Raw genomic sequence first — 27566 nt, forward strand, 5'->3', positions numbered from 1 at the left:
ATTTAGTTGTGTGCTGATTTTTGTTTTGTTTGTTTGTTCTGTCAACTTGACACAAGGCTGGGGTTATTTGTGAAGCCAGCACCTCCGCTGATGACTGGCCTCCACCAAATGGGCGTGCAGGAAATCTTTGAGGCATTTTCTTGATTCGCAGTCGGCCCACTGTGGGCGGTGCCATCCCTACGCTGTGGGCGGTGCCATCCCTATGCAGGTCGGCTTATAAAAAAACAAACTGAGCAAGCCATGGGGAGGAGCAAGCCAGTGAGGACCATTCAGGTTCCCTCTAGGTTTCTGCTTGAGCTCCTGCCTAGACTGGGATCAGGAAATATAAGCCAGATCAACCCTCTCCTACCCAAATTGTTTCTGGCCAATCTTTAATCACATCAACAGAAAAGTAATGAGGATGAATGGACTTGGGTCCCTGACATCCGGGCATGCCGTCTGGCTGGATCAAAGCCACCCTTCACTGGGGTCATTGATGGTCAGGTGCAAGGTGCAGCTGACGAGCTTTTGAATGTGAGGCTAGGAAGAAGGGTAACTAAGGAGAAAAGCAAAACCGCATGGAGTCCAGGTGACGAATTCTCTTTCACATTAGAATGAGTTAAACGTAGAGACATAACAGGATTTTATAAATATCAGAAAGGATGTGGCTGCCACGTGGAATAAATCAGTGTCTAAAAAAAAATAGTATAGTGGTGTGTGTGTGTGTGTAATAGTAGCTGCAATATATTTCCCACGGCAACCATGTCTCTGGTGCATATAAAGGGAATTGGTAGGTTCGATACAACTGTGCATGGGTAAGCACCTGTTTAGGAGCGAAACCAAAATGACTTTGGAAAATGACATTTCCTAGAATAAAATTTAATCAGAGTGGCTGAGGTCATTGATTTGAATTTTTTTTTCCCCATCTCATTTTCCTGTAAGAGGGGCAGGATTCTCAGACCTTGTCACGCTGGGCGGTGCAGTCTTACAAGGAAATTAGTCTTTCTGAAGCTCTAGCAACAAGCTTAAATTGCTGACAGCAGACAAGACATTTGGGAGTAAAAGAACCACTCCCCATACCATCCTCTGATTACCATTGGAGTGGTTAGTATATTTTGAGTGTCTTCCCAAATTTTGTGGGGCAGATTGAATGGGAAGATACAATGACGCTGACCGGAGAATTCTGCACCACAAATTTTGATATGTTCTATTTTTAATTTTCTAAATTAATTTTTGGCTCCCTTGACCAATGTGCTCTCTAGAAGTATGTTGTTAAGGGGCTGGTAAGATGGCTTGCACAGGACTCGAGTTCAGCTTCCAGGGCCCATGTTGGGTAGCTTATAATCGCCTGAAACCCCAGCTCCATGGGGAACTGGATAGGATGCCTTTGGCATCTGTGGGCATCTGCACTCATGTGCACATAACCACACTCAGCCACACATCTTGGGATTTTTCATGTGAGTGCAGGTGCCTCCTTAGGCTACAGTGGGGAATACCCAACTACATCTCTCCCACTGCCCCAAACACTCCTCTGCCTAGTTCAGATTCAAATCAAAACTTACTTCTTCTGGGTGCTGATTGACTGTCAACTTTCACTGCCCATAATACACAACTGAGAGATTAAAAACCTACCCAGGACTTGCTCTCCAATATCCCGTCTCTGCTGCCCAGAGAGACACTGCAGGTGATTACGACAGTCATTAGAGCAGAGGACCACGCCTAAGTGCTGATTCTGACCAGGCATCAGACACCACTGTTGTATTTATTCAAACCAAGGCCAGGGAAGGCAGATGGGGGCTTATTAACAGATACTGGTAGAATTCGGGACAGGAATTTCAGGAGTGACTGGGAATGACCAATCCTATCCTAGAATCTGTAACATGAGCTATTCTTACTTTTGGCAATGTTGGCATTTTTAGAAATGTCACCTCCCTGGCCCCCTCTCTTTCTTTCTGGTCTCCGACTCCTGTGATTCCCATAGGACCCAATGGATAAGTAGTATAAAGAATGACAGGGCGGCCCCTGAGGGGGAGTCTTTCTCCCTGGACCCTTCAGGAGTCATGTCTGAAGGCTTTGCTTTCTTCTTTAAGTGGGAGCAAGTGCAGACCACAGCTCTAGAGTTTTGGGGTGGACAATGGATCCCCATGTTCCATTCCCTTTCTTCTGTCACAAAGGCGACCTCACAGTGGAGTGAGGATTTGCTGGGGGAGCAGAGCATCCTCTGGGATGAATGGAGCAGCCACGCTGCTGCCAGGGACTTGTGCTTTGTCTCTTCCAGGTCTGCTTTTCCCTCCTATTTGGCAGGTGAATCCTGCTTCTATTCTTAGCACGGCTGCAGAAATCAAATGACTTAAACCTAAACCGAGTACAAATCCGGCTGCATTTAGATGCTTCCGGAGATTGCTAAAGGCGGTGGCACACCCAATCTAAGTGCATCAGATGGTCTGTCCTCAACCCAAAGGCTGCTCTGGGGAGGCCAGACATCTCTCTGGGGAGACATTCGACCTGCAGAGGTGATCTCTGCTCTCTGTCTCTATACACTTGCTGCTACACCTCAGCAGAGCTCCCCACCAGCAGCTTCTCCTGGAACTGGCTGATGAAGAGGAATCAGAGAGTCACAGAGGTCAAGCCAACCCTTCCTATTAGTCACTGGAGACCCCAAAGCCTGGAACTGGTTACAGACATACACATATTCAGGAGAAGCACATCCACAGGCTGGCTTCTGCATCTTGAGGTACCAGTTCGCTATCATTCACACGAAAACTCCACAGAGGACCAAATCCTGCAGTGTTTTCCTCACACCTTAAGATAGTGTGTCTGTTTATGGTGTATGTCCTAACAGCTTACTGACTAGGGAGGTTGTTTATTTTGTAAATTTGGTACGAGCTAGAGTCATCTGGGAAGGGAGAAACTCAACTGAGAAAATGCCTTCACCATCAGACTGGCCTGTGGACATTTTCTTGATTAATGATTGACATCGGAGCGCCCAGCCCACTGTGGGCGGTGCCATCCCTAGGCAGATAGACCAAAGTTGTGTAAGAAAGGTACTGACCACGAGCCTGAAAGCAGGTCCGTGAGCAATAGTCCTCCACGGGCTGTTTCAGTTCCTGCCTTGAGTTCCTTCTCTCCATGAAGGGCAATAAGCTGGAAGATATAGCAAACCTCTCCTTCCCAGGTTGTTTTTGGCCATGATGCAACAAAGTCAACCAGGGTGGTGGCTATTTGCAAAACCTAGCACCAATGGCCATCAGAGAAGGGAAGTTTTTTTGTTTAAGTTTGTTTGAATTTCATTTAAGGAAATGACGAGTATGATGTACACGGTCCAGGCTGGTTCATTCTGAATGGAGGAGGACTTATCAGTAACTTCAGTTCCTGGATCCCCCAAAGATCCGTCTTCATACATCAACCTCTTAGCTGGGGAGAAGAGTGGTGCTAAGCCTGACAGTGAACTACTACAGCCAACACAAGGGGCCCTGCAGGGTCTCTTAAAAGCTCCAAGGTCACCCCGTGTTGGGAAGCACATGTTTGTTTCTTGACATTTGCCCCGTACTAGTCATACTTCACGCTTCTCTACAATAGCGTGTTCTGACAGTCCGGGCTTCAACTTTTGCTCTGATAAAAAAGCACAGCGGGATAATCCCACGAAACAGGGCCTGGGGGTGGTACTATCCAACCCGACGGTAAGGTCGGAGAGCTGTGCCTGTCAACAGCCCAAACATCTCTCTCCCAAGAAATCACGGCTGCTTAAATGAGGCCAGTGAGTTGTTCGGACACTCGAAGTTTAGTTTAAGTCATGCCTGCTTGCCAAGTGTCATCACGAAGGGTCTATTTGATGACACGGCTGTCACTATGAATCAGAACTTTCTGGAACTCTATCCCTATCTCGACCCCTGAGTTGCTTCCTCAGTACCTAGTGAGGTGTCATCCTGGGAGACTGGGTTGTGACTGAAGCAGGGACAGGACCTAGCATTCGCAGCTGTCCTCAGGCCCTGTCACCCAGGAACTGGCTGGCAGGCAGTGTGGGCCAGACTCTCCGAGCACAGGGGCTGAGTGCCGTGGAGGAAGGGAAATCTTGGCAGTTAGAGTTGGAGAAGACGAAATGCCTTTTTGATGATGCAGACTTGATCTGTCATTGGAAGAATGCTCTTTTAGAGATCAGGGCAGGTCACCTGTGGGGAGGTCTCTTGGAAGTGTCATCACAACAGTATGTCATCTGGGGAGACCAGGACTCCTTCAGGGAACACCTAACAAGACCTCTTCATTGGGGGAATAAAACCAGCTCTTGACTCCAGCAAGGGTGCCCTGGGCTGCTCGTGCAGGGGCTGCCACCAATGGTCTAGGCAGTAAGACCGCCGTAGTAGCAAACTGGAAGAGAAGTTGATGGCTTCAAGGAAGGAGATTCAATCTCCATGGAAACCGTGGCAACAAAATGAGAGGGTGACACTTTTTTCAGCAGGGAGCCTGAAGGGAACAGGGTGACTGTCACTTTTCCTTCTCTGGTGGTTGCTTGTCTAATAGCTTCAGCACCAATCCCATGAGCCTCAGGTTCTTGGGAGCGCCCCCTCACAAGCGTAGCCAGGGTTTGCCTTGCTGGCCTTGGTCAGTTAAACCTATGTCTGGGTTAGTCCTCCAGCTCCTAGGGTGGGGACTCTGCTGCTTGGATTCCACGGAGGTGGGGCAGGCATAGGACAATGCTACTTGTGTTCTCAAAGGGTCCAACTGTGCTTGGTGAGGAGAATGGGGAAAGCTAAGGCTGAAGTCTACTGCCCCCTGCTCACCTGAGAACCCATGGCTCCTAGAGAAGGCTGGACTGCTGACCACCTGGCTGGCCAGCCACCTGCCAAGGGTGGCCTGGTGGGAAATCACACCTGCACAGACAGATGGGCTTCCAAGGTCATTTGTGGTAGAGGGGAAATGCTGGCGTGTAAGTACAACAACCCAATGGGAAAAGACCGTGCTTGGACTTCGCTAACTGATTTCTGGGGACATGGAAGAGTAGGTTGGCAAGAGAAAAAATGGCATCAAGAAGGGAGAGAGCATAGCAGGGCCCTTGGGACACTGGCCCGTAAGTCTTAGCTGCCCAGAAAACTGAGGTAAAAGAGTTGCCTATTTCAGGCCAGTCTGGGCTGCAAACTGATTTCAAGATCAGCCTGGGGGAACGTAACGGGGACGTGTCTCAAATAAAACATTTTTTACGATGTCTGCAGCTCAGGGTTCTAGGGGCTACTTGGCATTAACAAAGCGCTCCTGTTTAATCCCTAGTCCTGGAGAAAAAGGAAATAAAAGGAGTGGTGGGGGAGGGGTGGGACATGGTGAACCCCTAGACGGGAGCCTCCCTCCTATCACATCATAGGGGCCTAGGATCATCCTTATTTTGGCAAAGTCTCTGAATGTACGAGGCCATCTCATGAACTAAAGATTACGCATTTCAATATGATCCCTCATGATTTTGATCTAACCCTTTTTGAGATGACGGTGTTCCCACGGCAAGGTGCATACAGCTGCAGGAAGCCATGCAACATGCATTTCACATAACCCAGAATAGCTCAGCTCTGGAGGTGCCGAGAGGGAGGAACACTTGTCACACAGCCTGTGATAGAGACTGATATGTGCGCAGCCATCTGTGAAGAACAGTCAAGACCTGATTAGCCCCAATGCTAACTATGAGAAACTGTCTCTGCAATAACAGACCTGTAAGAATTATGGTCTTACATAGGAAGAATTCTCTGTGAGGCTTTAGCCTACCACCATGCCGGAAGGATGCTTTCTTTGCTGGTCTAGACAGGTTTGATTTGGCTTATTACCAGAAGCACAGTGGCATTTGTTACACATTCAAGACGTCGGGGAAAAGACGTTCTTCATGGTCTTTGTCAGAACACAGTCCAAGAATAGAGTCCTTCGAGGGGAATTCTGAGTGCTTTCAAGAAAGCTCCAGGAAAACAAGAGAAGAGTCTTGTGACTTCAGTTTCTTCAAGAAACGTGAATCGATCTTGGCATGCTTGCCTGCTCTGCCCAGGTGTAGCAGGTAGGAGTGGGTTTACTTTAGATTATTCATTACAAGTGGATATTACTAGATTACATGCCTCTATGAAAAACATGTTTCTGACATTTGCAGTTTGTCTTTGTGATTATATATAGCGTGCACATATGAGAATTTTACTCATGTGACCTTTTTTTTTAACCCTCAGAGTATAAATTGTCTGATGCTTTGAATAAAGTTAGCTATTGCATCGACCACCTCAATTTTAGGTTTCTTTCTCTCAGGTCCTGCCACCTCTAGAGCAGTAAATGGTCTTCATGTTAGGTGAACTACTTACCAACTTCATCCCTGATGTTGGCAAGTTCAATTGACAGCTCCTTTTCTTTCGCAAGGGCCCTTTCACTCTGAAGAAAAAAAAAAAAGGATAATGACAGTCGCCTAGTTCTGTGCTACATGAGCTGAGCATCATCACGTTTAATCAATAAATCACGTTAACTAAGTAAGTCTAGCCCTGAAGGTGAGAGCCATTTTTCTTATATAAAACATAACAGAACCAAGTCATTTGTGTCATTAATATACAATAACACCCACATCCATATTTTTCTCTGAGTCCCACTGTTGCATCATCCTGGAATAATTCTAAGTATGTCTCTGTACTACACATGAATGTACTAGCACATTTTTTTTTTTGGGTTTTTGGTTTTTGGTTTTTGGTATTTTTTGAGACAGGGTTTCTCTGTGTAGCCCTGGCTGTCCTGGAACTCACTCTGTAGACCAGGCTGGCCTCAAACTCAGAAATCCCCCTGCCTCTGCCTCCCAGAGTGCTGGGATTACAGGTGTGCACCACCACCGCCCAGCTAGCACATATTATTATATACTATAGATTCTCATTCAATTTTTTTATGATAGTAAGTGATTCTTGACAACAAAACAGCTCATGATTATTTTATATATCATATATCATATATCATACATCATACACCATACATCATACATCATATATCATACATCATACATCATACACCATATATCATATCACACATCACATATCACACATCACACATTACACATTACATATATATGTATTGTTATATATTACACATTATATATTACATATTACACACACACACACACACACACATACGCTTATTTTTCTAAAACCAATTATTCCCTTAAGCTTACGCTTTTGTCCATTACTGGTTAGTTATCTAATGAATAATGAAAATCGGGGCAGAAGTCTTGGTATGAAACATTTCTGTTTGTCATAATACTCGACAGTGAGGTTTCTCTGAGTTTTGATCCACTCTGGGCATTACTACCAGGCATAGGAGGTCCTGCACACTAGAAGTATCATTTAGAGCAAAAAAGCCACTTGTAACACAATGACTGCTTGTTTTTATATCAGTTACATTCCGTGACATAAAATAGTTAAGCACCTAGAGACATACTACACATGCAATCTGCATTTATGAGTCACTGCAGATAGATTCTTCAGATTTTACTGCTAATAATAAGGAAATACTACTCATAAATCAGAGACGTGAGTTCTTCAGAGAAAAGTCCCCGTCAAACAACAAGAATGTACTTGTAATGCAGACTGAGTTCCAGAGAGATTTCTTTTGGCTAAAATGTGGACCAAACACCTACCACTGGTATCTTCCAGTCCTGTGATTGTTGATTGTTGTCTATATAGAGCCTGCGTGTTCAATGTCCCACAAAGGTCCACGTGTTAGAGAGGCTTGATCCCACAACCAGGAGGTACCATGAATCTTTTAGAGGTGGGGTCTCATGAGAATTCTATAAGTCACTGGATGTGCCCTTTAAGAAGCCAAGAGGCAGTGGCTTATTCTGTGTCCAGGTCCCCACCTGTGCCACCTAGCATGCCCTCCCGAGGCCCAAAGCAATGGTCCATCTGACTGAAGCTTAGGACTTCCAAAAGTGAGCACTAACTGCCCTTCTCTTTCTAAGTTAATCACGCCAGCTGTTCTGCTATGGTGTTGGAAGGCTGAGTACAATGTTGCTTCACTACTGACCTCCTTTGATTTTCATGGTTAGGTTTGTTTGTTTGTTTGTTTGTTTTGGGTTTTTTTTTTTTTGGTCAACTTGACTAGAGTCTCCTGGGAAGAGGAACCTCAACTGGGCAATTATTTTCTTCAGACTGGCTCATTGGTGTGTCTGTGGGGATATTTTCTTGATTGATTGATTGATCGATTGACTGATTAATTGATTGACGTGGAAGGGCCCAGCCTACTGTAGGTGGTGCATCCTCGGGCATATGGTCTTTCATTGTCTAAGACTGCAAACTGAGCAGGCCGTGGGGAGCAAACCAATGCGCAGTGTTTCTCTGCGGTTCCTGCCTTAACTTAGCTCAGTAATGGAGTGATCAGGACATGTGAGCCAAATAAACTCTGTCCTCCTCAAGTCGATTTTGGTCATTGTTTATCGAAGTAGCAGAAAGCCAACTAGGACAGTGGCTACTTGAGAAACTAGTAAAAATAGAAAGAAAAGATGGTATTTTCATTTCATTTAAGGTACCATGAGGTTTAATAATGAACGCACATTGGGCAGGCTGGTTCAGTCTCCAAATAAAGGGGTTTCAGTTCCTGGACTCCCAAAGATCCACTCAACAGTGGATCATGACAAGAACGTGTAAGCCAAGTTAAACCAAACCTCCCCGTGGTGGTTTTAGTCAGTGTTTCATTTTTTTCCTTTTAAATCACTACAGAAAAGTGAAACAGAACAGTGCCTCTCATGGACCTGAGCTCTGTGGGGCTAGAGGCAGTTCACACAACTGTGCTTGTGAGTGAACTGCACTTAGACCAGTGGTTTTCAACCTGTGGGTTAAGATCCTTTGGGGGTCAAATGATTCTTTCACAGGAACCTGAGACCATTGGAGAACACAGATATTTACATTACAATTCATTACAGTAGCAAAATTACAGTTGTCAAGTAGCAACAAAAGTAATTTTATGGTTGGGGGTCACCACAGCATGGGGAAGGTTGGGAACCATGGATCTCCACTAAGGTTGGAAGGGTTGACTGCGGGCTCCTGGGAAAGCCTCGAGTCATCAGAAAAGTCTTGCTAAGTAAAGCTATGATATTTGTAATGCTTGAATGAAACTCTGGTGTCATAAATAGAGAGCTGGAGAAGTAGCTTGGTGGCCCAGTTACTCTTTAGCATGAGCAAGCTCACGGCACAGGTATCAATACCTCTTCCATAATCGAGAGGAGAAGGATCGTCTCTGAGAGCCTGGGCCTTTGTCAGACGCTGACCCTGCCTTGGTGTTGCTTTCCAGCCTCACAGTTCTGAGACAGACACTTCTGTGGCTGGAGACATTTTGCTACATCAGTGAAAACCAATGAAGGCTCCCCGGGTCATTCATGAAGCTCAGTCGCTCCTTTAGCCCACAGCAGTTTTGCTTTCCCTAAATTCAGGCAGCAGTCATACCACAGAGTGAAAGTCTTCCTCATCCTCAGAAGACTCCATTTCAAATATCATGGCTACTGCATGGGGTTGTAACAAGGGTTAATGGAATTGGAAGATGTAATACAGCTATAGTGCTCACATACGTGGTAGGTGGTGGTATAGATCTATGGTGTCCTATGGTTTTATTTGTAACTATCAAACTGATCCCAAGATTTTTTTTTTCCTGAGTACTCTGTCTGCAAGACAAGGTGTACTCTGTATACCTGCATGCCAGAAGAAGGTATCAGACTCCTTTATAGATGACTGTAAGCCACCATGTAGGTGCTGGGAATTAAACTCAGGACTTCTAGAAGAGCAGACAGTGCTCTTAACTGCTGAGGTATCTCAACTGTAACCTATAATGGCCACTTGACAACTGTCTTGTACCAACCTAGTACTTTGGAGAAGGGTCATTTCAGTAGTCGCTTTGTTAAAAAAAAAATAGGAAAGTACTATGTTAAAGACAATTTGGAAAAGTCACAACCATTACTTTGTAAACACAGCCAGAGAACTCAGATCTTGAGTGCATCCCATCAGTCAAAGGATAGCACGAGAAAGGCACCTGTCAATGAAGACTCTTGCTGCATCAGGCAGCAAGCTGTCAGAAGCCACTCACTCCATCTTCAGACCCAAAGCCAGTGCTTTCCTCGGCTTCCCACTGTAGCAAGCACCTGATGGGTACAACACCTTCCCACAGAGGATTTACCAGCACCACAGCAAACGGCCCTGGGCCTTCCAGCTGACTGGCAGGAAGGAAACAGATCCCAGAAGGAAAATGGCCAAGCTCTTGAACATTCTAGATAAAGATTATTTGCTATTTAATAAAGGTTCCTGTGTTCTACCACTTTCTATTAGTCACGCATAAAATAATTGCTTCCTTTCCCCATGGCTTCAAAAACAGTCATCCCTCTGACTCTATAGGAGCTGATTACAGGAACCTGCCCAGCCAGGATGCCCAAATCCATGCATACTCACGTCCTTTATATAAAATAGTGCCATGTGCAGAGATCCCATTCTGATTTTCCGAGAGCAATGGTCCTCAACCTTCCTAATGCTGTGACCCTTTAATACAGTTCCTCATGTTGTGGTGGCTCTCAACCATAAATTTATTCTTGTTGCTACTTTATAACTATAATTTGCTACTGTTATGAAACTTAATGTAAATAATATGCAGTATATCTGCCATGCAACCCCCAAAGGGGTCTCCACCCACAGGTTGAAAAACATTGTCCTAGACTTCAAAACTACTTCTCCAATGCTTATAATCTTGAATGTGGTATAAATTCATTGTGGATAGTTGCTATGCTGTACTATTCAGGAAACAATTGTAACAAAATTAAAAAGACCAAAACACTGTGAATTTTCATTATTGATCTTGGATGCATTGATTGAGTTGATTGACTACTACATGGTTGTAGAAATTACAGATTCCGAGCCTCACCAGTATTGTTAATGAGCCCTGGACATTTTTTTTTTTCTATTTATAGGGAGGCAATGGAGTTCTTTGATGAAGGGACCAGTGGCTTAGAAATGGAAACCCCAGGCATTTCAACCCAGGGCCCAATTATCACACACCATGCACAGCAAGGTTGTCCCCACCTCTCCCCACGTAGGTGTGACCTCAAGAGGCAAGCTGGACATGGGTTTGATCTAGCACTCTTGGTCATATAACTTCCCACATTTGACTGGCCAGCTGCCACCAGATCTAACTCTGTGAAAAATTCTCTAGTTGTAGCCCCTGACCTCTGCCTCTGTTCTGACAGCTTGCACCACTCGTGTTTGTCCTTGAAATTGACTTGCAGGTTGTATGTTGGGACATTTCCAGTGTTTGATGCCTCTTCAGCTCATCTTTCTGGGCTTGTAACTCCAGATAGGGTAGCTAGCTGTTTGCTTTGCCCCTGTCAGTTCTAGCTGAACCTTTCTGATGTCCCTGGACACATTCCTGCTGACGATGTTGACTCTGTCAGCCTTAGCTTGCCAAGGCCAACCTGGCTGTTCTGCCTGTTCTGGGAAGATCCTTTCTTCCTTAAGTGCTTGATTTTGAAATGGCATCAACCCTTCTGACTTATGCACCAAGTGAGCTATTGTGCGTTTCCTGAAAGCCACACCAGAATGACGTCATGACAGCTGCGGTGGGCAGCATCAAACGCAGTGTCCTTAGGACCAGTGTTGTCTAGGTGAACACCGAGGACCACGTCCACTGGTTTTCAATTTGCTGAGCCTGTCCCCTACCCGTCGTGGAACCACAGAGGCCAGCAGAAGTCTTGGTCTTGAGAGGCCCTTAGGCTCCGGGGACTCTTAAGTCCTTCTGCAATGATTTTCAAATCACTCTTTACACCATTCCCTGGAGGATGGCAAGCTGGAGAAGAGGGGGTCAGACCAGCACATTCCTAAATGGGGAATGTGTGGAAAATTCCTCACTGGTGCCAAGCACGTGAATGCATGTCTTCACTCAAGAGGGCTAAATATAGATGCATCAACTATCTACAGTGTCCTGGTGACAGAGTCCAGGCACCTCAGAGCCCACAAAGGCCATTCCTCTTCAGTGACTGTTTAGTCTAAGACAGGCTTCCTTTCAAATAGAAACCTGTGGAGCACCCATGCCCTCCCGCAGTCAGTGTTCACAGATTCTTTGTTCCATCTTCTGTTTGGTTAAGCATCTCTCCTTCGTAGCCCTGGCTTTCCTGTTACTTTGGTGTGGTATATAATCTTAAATGTGGAGCCCAAGACAATCAAGGACTAGGAAACACCCAATTCACCCTTCTTCTCCAGTCCTGAACATAGTGCCATAGAAGGTCTACTCCCCTGGAGCTGACAGTCCGAAGACTTGGCTCCCATACCACAGACTCCTGAGAATCTGGTTGTCCCTTTTTCCTAGCTAGATACACCTGGCAGAGCACAAAGCCACTCATTCCTGTGACACCAAGCAACTGGATGAGTGGCCAAGCCTCAAGCCAGTCTGCCACACTCTGTTACCTTAACCTGCATAGTCTGGTGTTATCTGTTCAGATGGCTGACACTACCTCATGGACCTGGGGATAATAGGAAGTGAAAAAGTCTCTTCTAGTTAACATCACATGTGTGACTGCACACTTGGGCATTGGCCATCCACACCCCTTCTTGAATGAGCAACTAATCCATAAACCTAAGGTTGTATCCCAGTGTCTCCGGATGGCTTCCCCTCCAGTGAATCGAGAAATAGAAAGCTTATACACTACCAGACACTAACTGAGTGCCTACTATGTGCCAGGTAAATGGCACATTTTGGACTACAAGAAACCAGTATCTCAGCATATGCCGGTACTCCAGCAATTGCAAAAGAGTGTGAGATGCCCAGGAGGTCAGGATGTCTTGGAGATTTAAACTGAGGCCAGAGGAAAAACAAAAAGGATCTGTGAAGGGAATGTTGTAGGCAGAGGTCAAGAGAAATAGTGATACAAAATGGGATCTGGGGCTTCTGGGAACCTTTGTCACCCTACCTGATGAACCCATAGTCTTTTTAATTTATAACTTTGGATCCTGTTCTGTAATACTCACTGGGAGAATTCTTGTTTGTCTGTAAGAGGTACTAGGACAAATGATGAAATTCTCTGTTGTCTGAGCATGCTTCTAAGCCTGGTGTGTGTGTGTGTGTGTGTTTCTGTCTGTCATCTGTCTGTGTATGCCCAAGGACTCTTAATAATCTTTGCTATATTTTTTTAAAATGAAGTATCTGTATCATATTTACTTATGTGACATGCATGTGAATACAGGTTCCTGCGGAGACCAGAAGCATCAGATCCCCCAGAGCTGGGATCACAGGCAGCTGTGAGCCACCTGAAGCAGGTGCTGGGAAGTAAACCTAGGTCTTCCTGTGAAAAGGGCCAAGTGTTTTTAACTGCTGAGCCATTTCTGCAGTCTTTCTCCAAGAGTTCTAGCCTGGTGTGTGTAAGTGCTAATCCCAGGTACCAACCATATGACCTGGACCACGATGCACACAAGGAAATAAGTAGGAAATAGGAAGACTCAGGAGCAGTGGAACATACCTGGAATCCCAGGATTTGGGAGGCAGAGGCAAATGGTGCAGGTTTTGGCTATCCAGTAAGAACCTGCCTCAGAGAACACAGAGGGGAGGGAATCCTTCTTCGTACCCTGGTATTTGAGGAAATAATTGGGTCCTTTGTCCTGTGAATTAAGTCTCACACATGGCATATTTACATACTAAGCTGTAAAGAAGTTGGGAACTCTCCCCTGAAACAGCACTGCTTCTTACTCATAAGTCTGGCTTAAGTCATACTGGGGAGATATTTTCCTTGGTATCTTCAGGTGAGCTAGTCACAGAACATGTGTATCTCTGCAGTAATTTTCCTTGGCTTTCTTTGCACAGACCATTCGTTTTCAGTGTGAATATTTAAAAAAAAAATGTGGCCAGATTTATAACAGGGCTCTGGGAGGGGATCCCTAGAGATATGGGACAACCTTTAGTTTCCTTTCTGCTACAGTTTCAAGATAGTGCTGACACAATGTTTGAGATAATCAATAAGTCTTATTTCTTTCTCAACTAATTAACACGAAGCTACAGTGTGTTTGTATAATGACCCACTTTTCTACTCTGAAATGAAATTTAACAACAACAACAACAACAACAACAACCACAAAACCCCATTCAACACTAAGTAGTACTCATATTTAATACTCTTCCATACATTCGAATGTCTAATTGTGTGAACAATGTAGACAAACCCTGCATTAAAAGAAACCTGGAGTGACTGAACATAAAAGGCTGGGGTCCAGCCTTTGTCCCTGTGCATGCTGGGAGAAACATCTTGTTTACCCAGGAGACGGTGGCTAATGAGGGAGCATCATCCTAGCGGGGAGATAACAAGGTATCCACATCTGGATGGGTAACAAGCAACTGGAAACAGAGATGGATGATGCTAGGGAGCAGGAAATGCTAATTGAATGTGCAAGGCTGGAACACCCTAGAGCACTAGCAGTAGGGAGAGAAAAGCCAGCATAGGGAGTTTTAATACACTTGTGCTGCACTTAAGACACTTTTTGGCTCTTTGTGGAGTCTCCCTTCCTTTAGTCTACCTTTCTAAAAGTCTGAGCAGTACAGTCAGATTGCATCTCCGCTAAAGATAAACAAACAAGCGAGCAAACAACAAAACGAAAATCAACCTTACCCCAAATAAAACGAAACCCAAAGTCAAAACCGAACCACAACAAAGCCCTGGCAGATTGACACTTCCATTAATACAAGTTAAAACGCAAGCCTGGCTTCCAGGCTGGAGAGCTCTCCGCACTCTCTGTATAGTATTTTCCAGTGAGAACTGTCCTCTGGCGCTTCCTCACATCGAAGCAAAAGCACTTTCCCCCGATGAACTCTTTGCCTGTTTGGTGAAGCTCCATTCGCCACTCCAGGTCAGTTTAACAAAACCCCGCCCCATCCTTACGTGTGATTCAAAAGCTCCGCCCCCTCAGCCTCACCTATGATTCTTTCCCTAGCATGTCTCCCAGCTGTGCAGTGGCTAGAGCCTTCATTTAATTACCCTATAGTCTGTAACTAGTGTTTGATTGCTCTGTGTGTGTCCCGGATGTCTATACGACCTGTAATTTCTCAGGAAAATGTGGACACGCAAGGGAATTAGTAACTGGTGAAAGGTTGGTTAGGTTTCTAAATCATTCATTGACATTCTGCAATCAGGCATGGAGGACAGCAGTGGTTTATAGGGCTAATTGGATAGCTTGAGGTAAGCAGAAAGACAACAGGCATGGATAGCTTTTAAAGACTTATTTTTATTTTATGTGCACGGGTGTGTATTTGACTGTATCTATGTATGTATGTTTGTATGTATGTTTGTATGTATGAATGTTCAGTATCTACATGCAGTGCCCGAGTAGGTCAGAAAAGGCCATTGGATCTACCGGAACCATAGTTACAGATGGTCGTGTGTTACCATATGGGTGCTGGGAATTGAACCCAGGTCCTCTGCGGAGCAGCCGGTGCTAACCGCTGGGCCACCTCTTCAGCCCCAACATGGATAGTTTGTTTTGTTTTTTTAAAAAAACCTTTTCTTGCTTAGCAGTTTTGTTTTCCCTTTGTTCCCTAGGAAGATGATACAGTTTTTCCTGGTGCATCAAGGCAGAGAGCCATTTCCAAGTGCTGCTTTACTACCCTCCTTTCGGAAATGACTTACAAAGTTACTTTCAGTTCTCACCATTTTTAAACAGAACATCTTAGCTACTGTGTAATCAAACTGAAAAAAAAGTTATCTCTTAAGATCAAATGTCTTCTCTCATAGTTAAGTGATATACTAGGAAAGTTTTGCTTTTGGAGGAATAGCAAACTGGGTTCGAGCTATCAGGAAAACTTTCTGATGACTTTTACTTCACCTTAACACTTTTCAAACTGCATTGATGCTGGATGGTGAGGAGCAACAGAGGGCGGGGCTTACAGGAGGAGAATGAACAGGAGGCGGGGCTTACAGGAGGAGAATGAACAGGAGGCGGGGCTTGCGGTGGGCGGATCAACAGGGGCGGGGCTTGCAGTGGGAGGGCTAACAGAGGGCAGCACTTACTTTAACTCATAGCCAGCTATGCCCAAAGCATGAGGTAGAATGAAATGCTGTACCAAGTCTCCTTGTCACAGTGCATGCGCAGCAGCTACAGAGTGAAGGAAGGACTTGGACATAGTTCTTGTGAAGTGACCCTGAAAAGGACACAATGGCAACACAATGTCTACTCATTGTAAAAGAAGCCCCACTCCTTTAAAGACACCTGACATGCAGCCATGAAACCTTGTGCTGGAAAACTATTCAAGAACATGGCAAAGAAAACTAAGAAATATGGGTGTGAGAGTAATGAGAAAGGCTATTAACGCAGTTTAACGTTTTTATCACAGAAAACTGGAGTACCGAATTTGGGGTTTCAAAGCTAAAACACATGATAGTTCCTCAAACATCATTCTTCTAAAGAGATGAATGAGAAATTATTTTCCCAAATCCTTAAATGCAACAGTAATATAGGGAAGTTTATTATGTTAGCAATTTGATCTAACAGTAAACAAGGGCAGACTCACTTTAAGATCTCTTATTCTTAAACAAAAAAGATAACCCCTCTTTCCCCCTCCCCCACATCCTAACTATGTAGCCCAGGCCAACCTAGAACTGACTCAGTAGACAAAACTAATCACAAAACTCCAGAGATCCTCCTGCCTCTGCCTCCTGAGTGCTGGCATTGAAAGTGTGCACCATGACACCTGGACATTCTTTATTCTAAAAGATTAAAAGATTCTCTACACACACACCACACACCCCACACACATACCACACATACCACACACACACACACACACACACACACACACACACTACACACACATACCACACACACACAGCACACATACCACATACACACATACCACACACACACATACCACACACACACACACACACACACCACACACACCACACACACATACACACCACACACACATACACCACACACACACCACACACCACACATACCACACACACACCACACACACACACACATACCACACACACACACACACACACCACACACACCACACATACCACACACACCACACACATACACACACACACCACACACACACACACACTCGAGATAGGGTCTTGTTATTCTGCCCCTTGAGTTCCCAGCCTACCCACCTTACCCACCTCACCTGAGGAGCTGGGATCCCAGGCTCCATCTCTGTGCCTGGCTTTATTTCTGGAACTTGTGGGTTCAGTAGTACCAACTTTACAATATTACCATGCATGCGGCTTCTCTTTCCCTTTAGCAAACTATTGTTATAAAGCGCTTTCTTACTCCCCTTTGCAGCCACATCTCTTGGAAAGGACTGGCTTTGGTGGTGAATGTATAGATGCTTCCTGTATGTTGATTTCTTGAAAGCACGCACACATGCGCACATACGACTTAAGTTCTGGCTCCAGCCAACAAAAGTCAAAGTCCCTGAAATGCCTGCACCAGAGCAAAAGTTCGAAGGGAGCTTCAAGAGACAGTTTAGTTTTCAGAGATGGTGTGTGAGCCCACAGGAGGTCAGGGTTCGTGAGCAGAATCGACGGAGATGATCCCCAGGGACTGCCCTGTAATGAGTTTTAAATTAAACCATATATTTCCCTTTCACCTGGTCACATACTAGACCCCTGGCTATCTCCTAGTTGATGATACCGTGTGGGTAAAAAAGAGGCAATTTCAGGCTCCTCGTGCCCCGTGAGATTCTATTTCATGCTTCTTTGATGAAATCTATACCACAGAGAATAGTTCTTGATAGTAGTTGTCTAGAGATGGAATTAAAAACATCATGCCCCTCAGGAAGCAGCCAGACCGGGCAAGGGTAGACAGCAAAGCCCGGCTTTGTGTTGAATTCACTATACAGTGCTTTCTCTAAGTCGACTTCGGTTCTCTGGCTGTGTGTGAATCTTCTTCTAGTGAACCCTCAGACTCCCTGGCTCATCAGGTGTTGGCTCCCATGTCACCCTTTTGTGACAGGAAAGTCACAGAACAAACTAGACCCCTGTGCCTTCTCCCAGGTGGGCAACCGCGAGAGACGCTCTTTTCATCCAGAGCGATAAACTTTCAAAGTTCCAGTCTGGCTTAGCGGAAACATTTTGCCTAGCTGACCCCATATCCCTCCCACACCAGAATCTCTTCGGTTTTCCAGGTACAGAAAATGCACTAAGAACCTTCCCAGGTTTCCCCTGGCGGTTTGAATTTCAAGACCTTCTTACTATGTCTGCAAAATGCAACAGTTTTATCTGAGCCTGCAGGAACATAACATTATGTAAGGCTCTGCAGAGCCCGGGAGAATAAACGCTTTTCTGTAAGCACCACTCACGATCCAGCACCCTGGAAGGAGAACCCGGAGCTTCCTGCTCACCAACAAAGCAGACAGGCATGCGAGAGAGGCGGGAGGCCAGAGGTGGATGCTCACACCTTCTCTGCCAAGACCAGGGAGGGGGATGGGGGAGAGGAGAGGAAAGGCCAAGTACCGTTTTATCCAGGCACTGGAGGCAGATATAAGGCTTGCAGCAGTGGTGGCCCATCCCGGCAGGCCGGCTCCGCAGCACCTGCATTCAACGAGTCCGCTGCGGTCCCTAAGCGGAGGTGCTGGCTCCCAAAGGGACGCCCTGGGGAGCGGCCACAACTTCCATGTGGTCTCCCGACTACCTTATTTCTCCTGATAACTTCAGCGATTGCCAAGAGGAGGACTCGGGAAGAGAGGGCGGGGCGGCTGGCAAATCCTCCTGCGAGGGAGGGGCGGGAGTGGGGCGGGAGCCGGGTAGGCGGCGCAGCGGTGGCAGCGGGCGGCAGCAGCAGTAAAACCCAGGGCCACCTAGTTTCCGGGAATCTTCAGACCCCTGCGAATGAACTGTCGCCTGACTACCTCGCCTTTGACAGTGGCATCTCCCGGAGCAGACGACAGCCTGGCTGCTCTGGATACAGCACTGTCTCCATACCGTGCAGACACGCCTAGAGAGGACTCAGGGCACACACAAAAGGAGAGCCTCAGGGTCCCTGGGGTGGAGGGTGGGCTGAGGCGTGCCAGCCCTGGCCGCCTGTCTCGCCAAGGGCTCTTGGTTCATGTGCAAATCTTCATGCCCTGAGCCTCATTTGAAATTATCTTTACATGTAAAATATAATTGCTGCGCCTGTAAGTTCACTGCCCTACACAAACCATACACATATCTTTAGTACTTAAGATTAAAACCAGGGTAGGGGGCAACTATTTCCCCTAGGCAAATGGTCTAAAAGTCTTAGGGAGTTTGAGCTTCCTAGTCAATTTGTAATTTGTAATTCAAAAATGAAGAAAAGAGGAAAAAGTTTTCTTCCAAAGAAAAACAAAAGAGGAGACCTTGTATTTTAAAATATATTTATGCAAGTCTGAAAATAAAATAAGAGATATTTACAAGATCAGCTTTTCAGTAGAGAAGCTACTGAATACTTGTTGCAAGCTACCCTAAAACTTATCATCAACAAAACCACAAAATTGCAGAGTTGAAAAGATGGCTTAAGAACACTTGATGCTCTTCCAGAGGACCTGACACCTACATAGGGCAACTCACAGCTATCTGTAACTCCAGGTCTGAAGGGACCTGTGTACTGTGAGATGCTCCCCTCTGGACCCTGGGTTAGGCACAGACCTAGGTCCAAGCACAAGCCAAATGCAAAGAGATCCTTTATTAAGCAAGGCAGAGAGACAAAGAGGCTGAATTTGAGCAGGGCGGAAGCATCAGCAAATAGCTTTGCAGGCGTTCATTTTAAGAGGAAAAAAGGTGGAGTTCTGTGTTAGAATGAGCTAGAGCACATTGCTAGGTTCTGGTTGGGTGTTTTAGTTATTAGGTTCATCAAAATAATGGGCTCTGATTGCTGGACCTTGGTGTTTTGAGCTGGACCTTGGTGTTTTGATAGCTGGACCTTGGTGTTCAACCTCGGGAATGAGTCAGCAGCCTAATAGGGGAACAGACCTTGGTGGTGATCTAACAGTCCAGCAGGAGGAGAAGGGTAATGGGCAAAACCTGTGATTACCTTGTTTGCCACGCTCAGGCCTATGTTTGCTGTCCTAGACTCCTTTAAGATCCAGGAGGTAAAATGTTCTTTTCTGACCTCTGTAGGCACGGTAAACACATGGTATCACATTCACATCCACACACACAGACACACACACACAGACACACACACACACACACCATGTGCATATACACACTTGCATAGCTTCAAAATGCTGTTTTAGACATCTGCTCTGTCTCAGCAGCCGATGCTCACGGAGTGGGAAATGGGAAGACGACATCATTTCCACTCTGACCCTCTCCGTCTGTGTTTTCTTACTAGGGACGCTTTCTGGTTTGCTTTCATATGAAATGTCCACAGGAGAGGCAGGGGCCATTCACAGTCCAGGCTATGTGGAGTGGGGAGCTAGGGTGTGGTGGTTGGAATCGTCCCCAGGGGCTCATATATCTGAAAGCCTGTGCCACAGATGGTGGAACTGTTTGGGAAGGATTAGCAGGTGTGGTCTTGTTGGAGGCGGTGTGTCATTTGAGAGTGGGGCATTGAGGTATCAAAAGCCCATTCTGAGCCTAGCCTCGCACAATCTCTGTCTCCTGCTTGGGGATCAGATGTAAACTCTCAGCTGCTGCTCCAGGGCCGTGCCTGCCTAGTGCCAGGCCTCCCCGCCATGATGGTCGTGGACTCTCACCCTCTGGAACCGTAAGTACGGTCTCAATTAAATGTTTCCTTTTATCAGTTGCCTTGGGCCCAGTGATCACTTATAGCAATAGAAAAGTAACTAAGACCCGAGGTTTCTGTGGAGATGAGACGACCGTGCTCTCAGAGGGAGGGATGCTCAAATGCCCTGACCTCCAATCAGAGTTGACATTTCCTAGGACATTAAAAACCATGGGAGAAAAATCACGGTGTACACAGTGGTGGTCTTGTACATTTTTTTTTAAAGATTTATTTATTTATTATATGTAAGTACATTGTAGCTGTCTTCAGACACCCCAGAGGAGGGCATCTGATCTCATTACAGATGGTTGTTAGCCACCATGTGGTTGCTGGGATTTGAACTTAGGACCTTCGGAAGAGCAGTCAGTGCTCTTAACCGCTAAGCCATCTCTCCAGCCCCGGTCTTGTACATTTTATTCAGAGCAGTGTGGGCAGGGCTTAAAAGACAAAAGCACCCCGGGTCTCCATCACAGAAGAAGGTTAAAAGAACATGTGTAATATATGCGGCGGTAGATCCACATGCACACCAGGCATTCCGCCACCGAGCCATACCACCAAACTCAAAAAGGAGATTTAACACCTACTATAGGGTGGTTGAACTTTGAGGACATTATCATGAGTAACACATACTTTAAAAAAAAAAAAGGCAAAAAACCATGTTAAAGATTCTATAAGGTTAGTTGACTGATTAGAAATCATGTTGAGTCAGAATTTTGTAGATCTGGTGTCAAATTGTTGAGCTAGCCTTAGCCATCCATTACCCACCTCTGTGCCTGACCCGACAACCTGGGACTAGCATGGGAGGCTTTCTGGAATGTCCTAACCAACTCCTAGCTTGTCACCAGGTCACATCTGAGACCTATAGCAGAGATTTCCCTACTCTGATGTAAATTCGTGATGCTTTCAATTTGGAAAAACATCCTGAGTTATGACTTTCTTTTATTTCCTAACTGTCTTAGTCAGGGTTTGTATTTCTGCACAAACATCATGACCAAGAAGCAAGCTGAGGAGGAAAGGGTTTATTCAGCTTACACTTCCACACTGTTGTTCATCACCAAAGGAGGTCAGGACTGGAACTCAAGCAGGTCAGGAAGCAGGAGCTGATGCAGAGGCCATGGAGGGATGTTTCTTACTGGCTTGCTCAGCCTGCTCTCTTATAGAACCCAAAGGTCCCAGGGATGGCACCACCCACAAGGGGCCCTACCTCCATGATCGCTAATTGAGAAAATGCCCCACAGCTGGATCTCATGGAGGCATTTCCCCAACTGAAACTCCTTCCTCTGTGATAACTCCAGCCTGTGTCGAGCTGACACACAGAACCAGCCAGTACGCTAGCTCTTAAGACCTTGGTGGAACCATCCCACACTGGAACACATTATGTGGGCCAAGCTAAATCTGTGTTCCCAGGCTGGAGTGAAGCAGGGGATATGAGGGAGAGAGTAGGACCCCGGAGAGCCCATAATTAGCATAAGAAAGAAATTAGCTAAGAGGGAGGCTGGAAATGTCCCTGCAAAGCTGAGGCACAGATACAGCGGGAAGCCACCAGAAGCCACCAGAGTGACCAAGGCTCAGTACAAAACTAAAGCACACACCCTGGGTTAAGATTTAAGACATTAACGGATTGTAAAGTTATATGTAGAGCTATATGTAAGAACACGTGATAGAAAACCCATGCAATGGAGTCCCTAAAGACTCAAGGAGGAACAGACAGGTCTCCAATGATGGCTCTCAAATAGTCTCAATGTGAGTGGACCTGTTTGAGGTACTCGGAGTCAGCAAATTCAGAGACAAAATAGACTTGGTGGCACCCTTGGCAGGAAGGAGGGTGGAGATCTGCTCAGCGGTCAGTTTGCTTGTTTTTGTTGATTTTTTTTTAAAGGAGACCATAAGACATTGCAGGGGCCTACATCCTCTTGAGTGTACACACACACACACACACACACAGATTGCAAAAAACACAGGCAGGAGGATTGCATGCCTCTGCATGGTGAGTTTCAGATCTGCCTGAGCTACACTGTGAGACTCTGTCTCCAAACAACCAGCACCCTGAAATAGACAGCTTTGATGGCAAAAGTTTTATGTATATTTTTAAGAGCACAATCAAAATGGCGGCTTGAAATCTCTTGGCCGCAAACAGTCCCTGCACCACAGGCTTAGAGGGAGCTGGAGGGAAACAGGAGGCTACTGCACAGGCTTATCACCCTAGCCGGGATGTTTTCTTCAGGCAAAACTATCCTGCTGAAAGAATTGGTTCCTTTCTAAGCCAGGATACTCTGCCTTATTAGAAGATGGGCCACAGGCAGAATTCATGCCTTGCCCACCGGAAGTGGGAGTGCGGCAGAGCGGGGTGGGGGAGGGGCTTAACGGATGGAGGAGGGGCTACGACTTCCGGTGGGTGTGGCTAGAGATGGGGAGTCCACATCAACTACCCAGGCAGAAATGCACTGCTCTAGAATAGTTCCTTCTCATCAATTAATAGCAGAAGCACACTCAAAAAATAACAATTAAAAACCACCATCAGGCCAGGTGGTGGTGGCGCACGCCTTTAATCCCAGCACTTGGGAGGCAGAGGCAGGTGGATTTCTGAGTTCGAGGCCAGCCTGGTCTACAGAGTGAGTTCCAGGACAGCCAGGGGTACACAGAGAAACTTCCAGTCTCAACAGTTTAGAAAAACTTGGACACATTTAGTTGCTTTGTCCATTCTTTTTTTTAAATCATTTATATTTATTTTATGTGCATTGGTGTTTTGCCTGTATGAGGGCATCAGACCTCCTGGAATTGGAATTACAGACAATCGTAAACTGCTATGTGGCTGCTGCGGATTGAATCCAGATCCTCCAGAAGAACAGTCAATATTCTTAACCACTGAGCCATCTCTTCAGCCCCTTGTCCCCACTTTCTTTTTGGTTTTTCAAGACACAGTTTCTCTGTATAGCCTTGGCTGTCTTGGAACTCGCTCTGTAGACAAGGCTAGCCTCAGATTCAGAGATCTGCCTGCCTCTGCCTCCTGAGTGCTGGGACTAAAGGTGTGCACCACCACCACCCAGTCTCCTCAATGATTTCATCACCCAGATTTAGTAATTTAGGACTTTGGTTGGGTTGGTAGCAAGGACTGGGACCCAGGTGTTTGGGAGGCTGAAGTTTGCTGATCCCTACTTTGTTTTTCCTTCTTTGCTCTTGGATTCAATGGGGTTCAAGTCCCCTGCCCCATCTGGATAGCAATCCCCACTCCTCTCTCCCCAAAGTCATGGGCTTATACAGCCCTGGCCAGCTGCCCCCACTGAATGCCTGCAAGCTGAATCTGCCCCTTGGCTTCTCTCTAAACCAAGGTTCTCAGGTCTGGGTTGGGCTCAAGTTCAACCACAGGTGTGAGGTTGTGTGTATGTCAGGAAGCACACAATGTCTAAGTTTCTGCAATCATTTGCTGAGATTTATATATAAACTATTTTCCCAGCTGGGCATTCAGCACAGCAGCATACTTGCCTAGCATGTCCGAGAGCCTGGGTTCGAGCCTCAGCTAGATAGTAATAACTTTCTTCATTATTTCAATTCTTTGCCATATAATTTGCCCAGGAAAGACAGCCTAAAAGCTAACTCCCTTGCTTTGGGGTGCTGATTTAGAACAAAATCATGGTACTACAGTAGAACCCAAGGAGGCTGTTGTTGAAGGTAGCATTTGCTGTCTCTGGATGTTTGTCTTATAATATGCACAAATGCTTCTGTTAGCAGTATTGAACCTCCTCAGGTACTCAGCGTGCTGAAGCTTTATCCCATGGAGGAAGTTCAAGTTGGCCCCTGTGCCCTTTGACATACAGCTCATCTGTCTGTCTTTCCTGCTATCTGGTTCAAGATATCAGAAGCTCTCTCCTGCAGTAGATCCGGATCATTCTGCCTTGCTGGGTAGGAGCGAGGCCTCCTCTCGGCGTGGGGAGGGCAATTAGATTCCACATGTATGAATGAACACCATTGTCATCTCCTGCACTGACTGGTTCTGTGTAACAACTTGGCACAGGCTGGAGTTATCACAGAGAAAGGAGCTTCAGCTGAGGAAGTGCCTCCATGAGATCCAGCTGTGGGGCATTTTCTCAATTAGTGATCAAGGGGGAGGGCCCCTTGTGGGTGGTGCCATCCCTGGGCTGGGAGTCCTGGGTTCTATAAGAAAGCAGGCTGAGCAAGCCAGGGGAAGCAAGCCAGTAAGAAACATCCCTCCATGGCCTCTGCATCAGCTCCTGCTTCCTGACCTGCTTGAGTTCCAGTCTTGACTTCCTTTGGTGATGAACAGCAATGTGGAAGTGTAACCTTCCCAACTTGCTTCTTGGTCATGATGTTTGTGCAGGGATAGAAACCCTCACTCAGACATTTCCTGAGGACCATGGGGAGGAAGGAGGTGCCCCTTAAAGGATGTGACCCTTCCCATTGGAAAATATCCTTTGAGGAAGAAATCAGGCTGTGGCCTTGGGCTGGTAAGGAAGAGGAGGCTTCTTCTTCAGGGACCTTTGGAAGCTAAGGCTTGACTCTGGATAGAGCAACAGTGTCACTGAAACTTAGAAGAAAATTGGTCCTTAAAATGGTGGCGAAGTGAGGGGTCCTGAAAGGTTTTACATTCTGAATAAGAGTTCTCTGGGCCTGCGAGTCTAGCTCGGTGCTAGAGCATGCTTTTGGCTTATGTGAGGCCCAAAGTCAATCCCCAGTCCAGCAAACAAAACAGAACAAAACGCTGGGGACCCCTCGGGGAACCCCCATGTGCTTCCATATCAGCAGAGGCTCAGCTTCTCCAAGGTAAACAGAAAAGGGCTTAGACAGCTGGTAGTAGACAGAATTGGAGCGGTGGCCTCACAGGCTCCTGGGAGCAGGGACAAGCTGGCTTTGGCTCTTTGAAAGACGTGATGCTGGAGCTGGGGAGATGGTTCAGCAGCTAGGAGCACTGGCTATGCTTGTGAAGGACAAATATTTGGTTCCTGTCACCCCCCATGGTAACTCAAAACCATCTGAAACTCCAGTTCCAGGGGAATCTGATTCCCTTTCTGACCTCCACAGGCACTGCACATGTGTGTGCACGTATGTACGGGTACTCATACACATTTATAAAAAAATCTTTCTAAATCTTTTAAAGACAGGTCATGATCAGTCCCTGACAGGCCTGAAACTCTCTAGAGATCAGGCCAGCTTTATAACTCCAGAGCTAGGATACTTATGAAGGATGCCCCGTGGGTTCTGGGAACCCAGCCTGGGCTCTCTGGAAGAACAGCAAGTGCTTTACACTGATGAATCATCTCTCTAGCTCCATGATGGACTCTTATCTCTCTGGAAACGGAAGCCAAAATAAACTCAAAATGTTCTTGGTCCTGGTATTTTTAACACGGCAAGAGAAAAGTAATTAGTACAATGTTTGAACAACACCCTCAGCACAGCTGGGCACAACCACACAGAACCACATACTGGCTTGTCCACAAACAACACCAATTCGTTTCCTGAAGCTTGAAAAGCAGGACCCTGAACGACGCCAGTGTAGAAACCCAAACAGGGTTATTTATTTCATTTTCCCCTCTGACATCAAGAGATGTCAACAAAGACATTTTGGCTCTCTTTCCTGATGTGCTAATGATAAATTTTGCAAGGTACCATTTTTTTTTCAAAGACCAGAAAGCCATCACACTTTGCAAACATGACGTGACAACATTCTCCCTGCGTGATGAATTTATCAATACACTCTGTCAAAAAGAGTTATGCTCCTGTCTTCTGAAAACAGCCTGTTAGGCAAAACAAAGTATGTGTGTGTTGGGGGGGCATCCCCAACGGGGATGCTGAATTGCCACACAGGGTAACGGGAAGCCTCATTAACAATACAGGTATCAGGCAACCCAATTAGTCAGCCCAGCCTTGCTATGAAGAACAGGAGGCTTGTTTAATACGATTGTGGCTTGGACTGTGGCTCAGTGGAGGGTGGGCTCAGTTTTCTTCATTCCAGGACATAGTATGCAGTGACAGTCAAGAGGGCTCTCCTTGCTTTCACTTCTCCTTTCACTAGCTGTCCTGGCTGGTTTTGTGTGCCAACCTGACACAGGCTGGAGTTATCACAGAGAAAGGAGCTTCAGGTGAGGAAATGCCTCCATGAGATCCAGCTGTGGGGCATTTTCTCAATTAGTGATCAAGGGGGGAGGGCCCCTTGTGGATGATGCCATCTCTGGGATGGTATTCTTGGGTTCTATAAGAGAGCAGGCTGAGCAAGCCAGGGGGAGCAAGCCAGTAAGGAACATCTCTCCATGGCCTCTGCATCAGCTCCTGCTTCCTGCTTGAGTTCCAGTCCTGACCTCCTTTCGTGATGAACAGCAATGCAGAAGTGTAAGCTGAATAAACCCTTTCCTCCCCAACTTGTTTCTTGGTCATGATGTTTGTGCAGGAATAGAAACCCCAACTAAGACACGAGCTTTCCCGAGCAGGGCCCAACAAGTGTGTGTCCCCTCACTGACAATGTCTCTGCTTACAGGCTTCAACTTTATAATGACACGAATGATACATACGCAGCAGAAACTTCTGCGTTTACTACATTACCTCACCCTGTATCTTCCCTTGGGTTGGCCACAGGCATCTCTAGTGTGATGCTAACTCGTGGTAAGGACTCCAGCTTCCAGTTAGCCCAGTGGCCATGCCAGGAGCCTCATGATGTAACTGTGCTAGGACAGCGACTGTGTTAGGTATGAGAAATGCACTGCTGGTTTATAATATTCTTTAACAGCATGTTTATAGTGCCGGTGCTTCAGCACAGACACTTTAACCCCAGACCAATATTTTCAACTTACACCCTGTTTATCAGACATAACCCTCACTGTAAGTATCTGTCATAAGCTTCAGCTGTCAATTAGAAACAAACCCCGAGTCGCCTGGGAAGAG

General features: G+C 46.2%; 1 protein-coding gene across 2 annotated transcripts in view; it reads right to left on the reverse strand.

Annotated features, from left to right (window-relative positions):
* Window positions 1-27566, reverse strand: part of Mtus2 (microtubule associated scaffold protein 2) — a 358083-nt gene that overhangs the window by 24783 nt on the left and 305734 nt on the right. Inside the window, exons 1-2 of one of the 2 annotated variants that reach the window (XM_052168368.1) lie at window positions 18443-18661; window positions 6297-6363 (exon numbers count right to left, since the gene is read on the reverse strand). In XM_052168368.1, the coding sequence (XP_052024328.1) occupies window positions 6297-6363; window positions 18443-18526 (151 nt within the window). In that variant the 5' untranslated portion in view covers window positions 18527-18661. Of the gene's footprint in view, window positions 1-6296; window positions 6364-18442; window positions 18662-27566 lie in introns of those variants that run through there. The other variant, XM_052168367.1, reaches the window with a different exon arrangement.

This window comes from Apodemus sylvaticus, chromosome 22 (assembly GCF_947179515.1).
Source record: "Apodemus sylvaticus chromosome 22, mApoSyl1.1, whole genome shotgun sequence".
Taxonomy (NCBI): Eukaryota; Metazoa; Chordata; class Mammalia; order Rodentia; family Muridae; genus Apodemus; species Apodemus sylvaticus.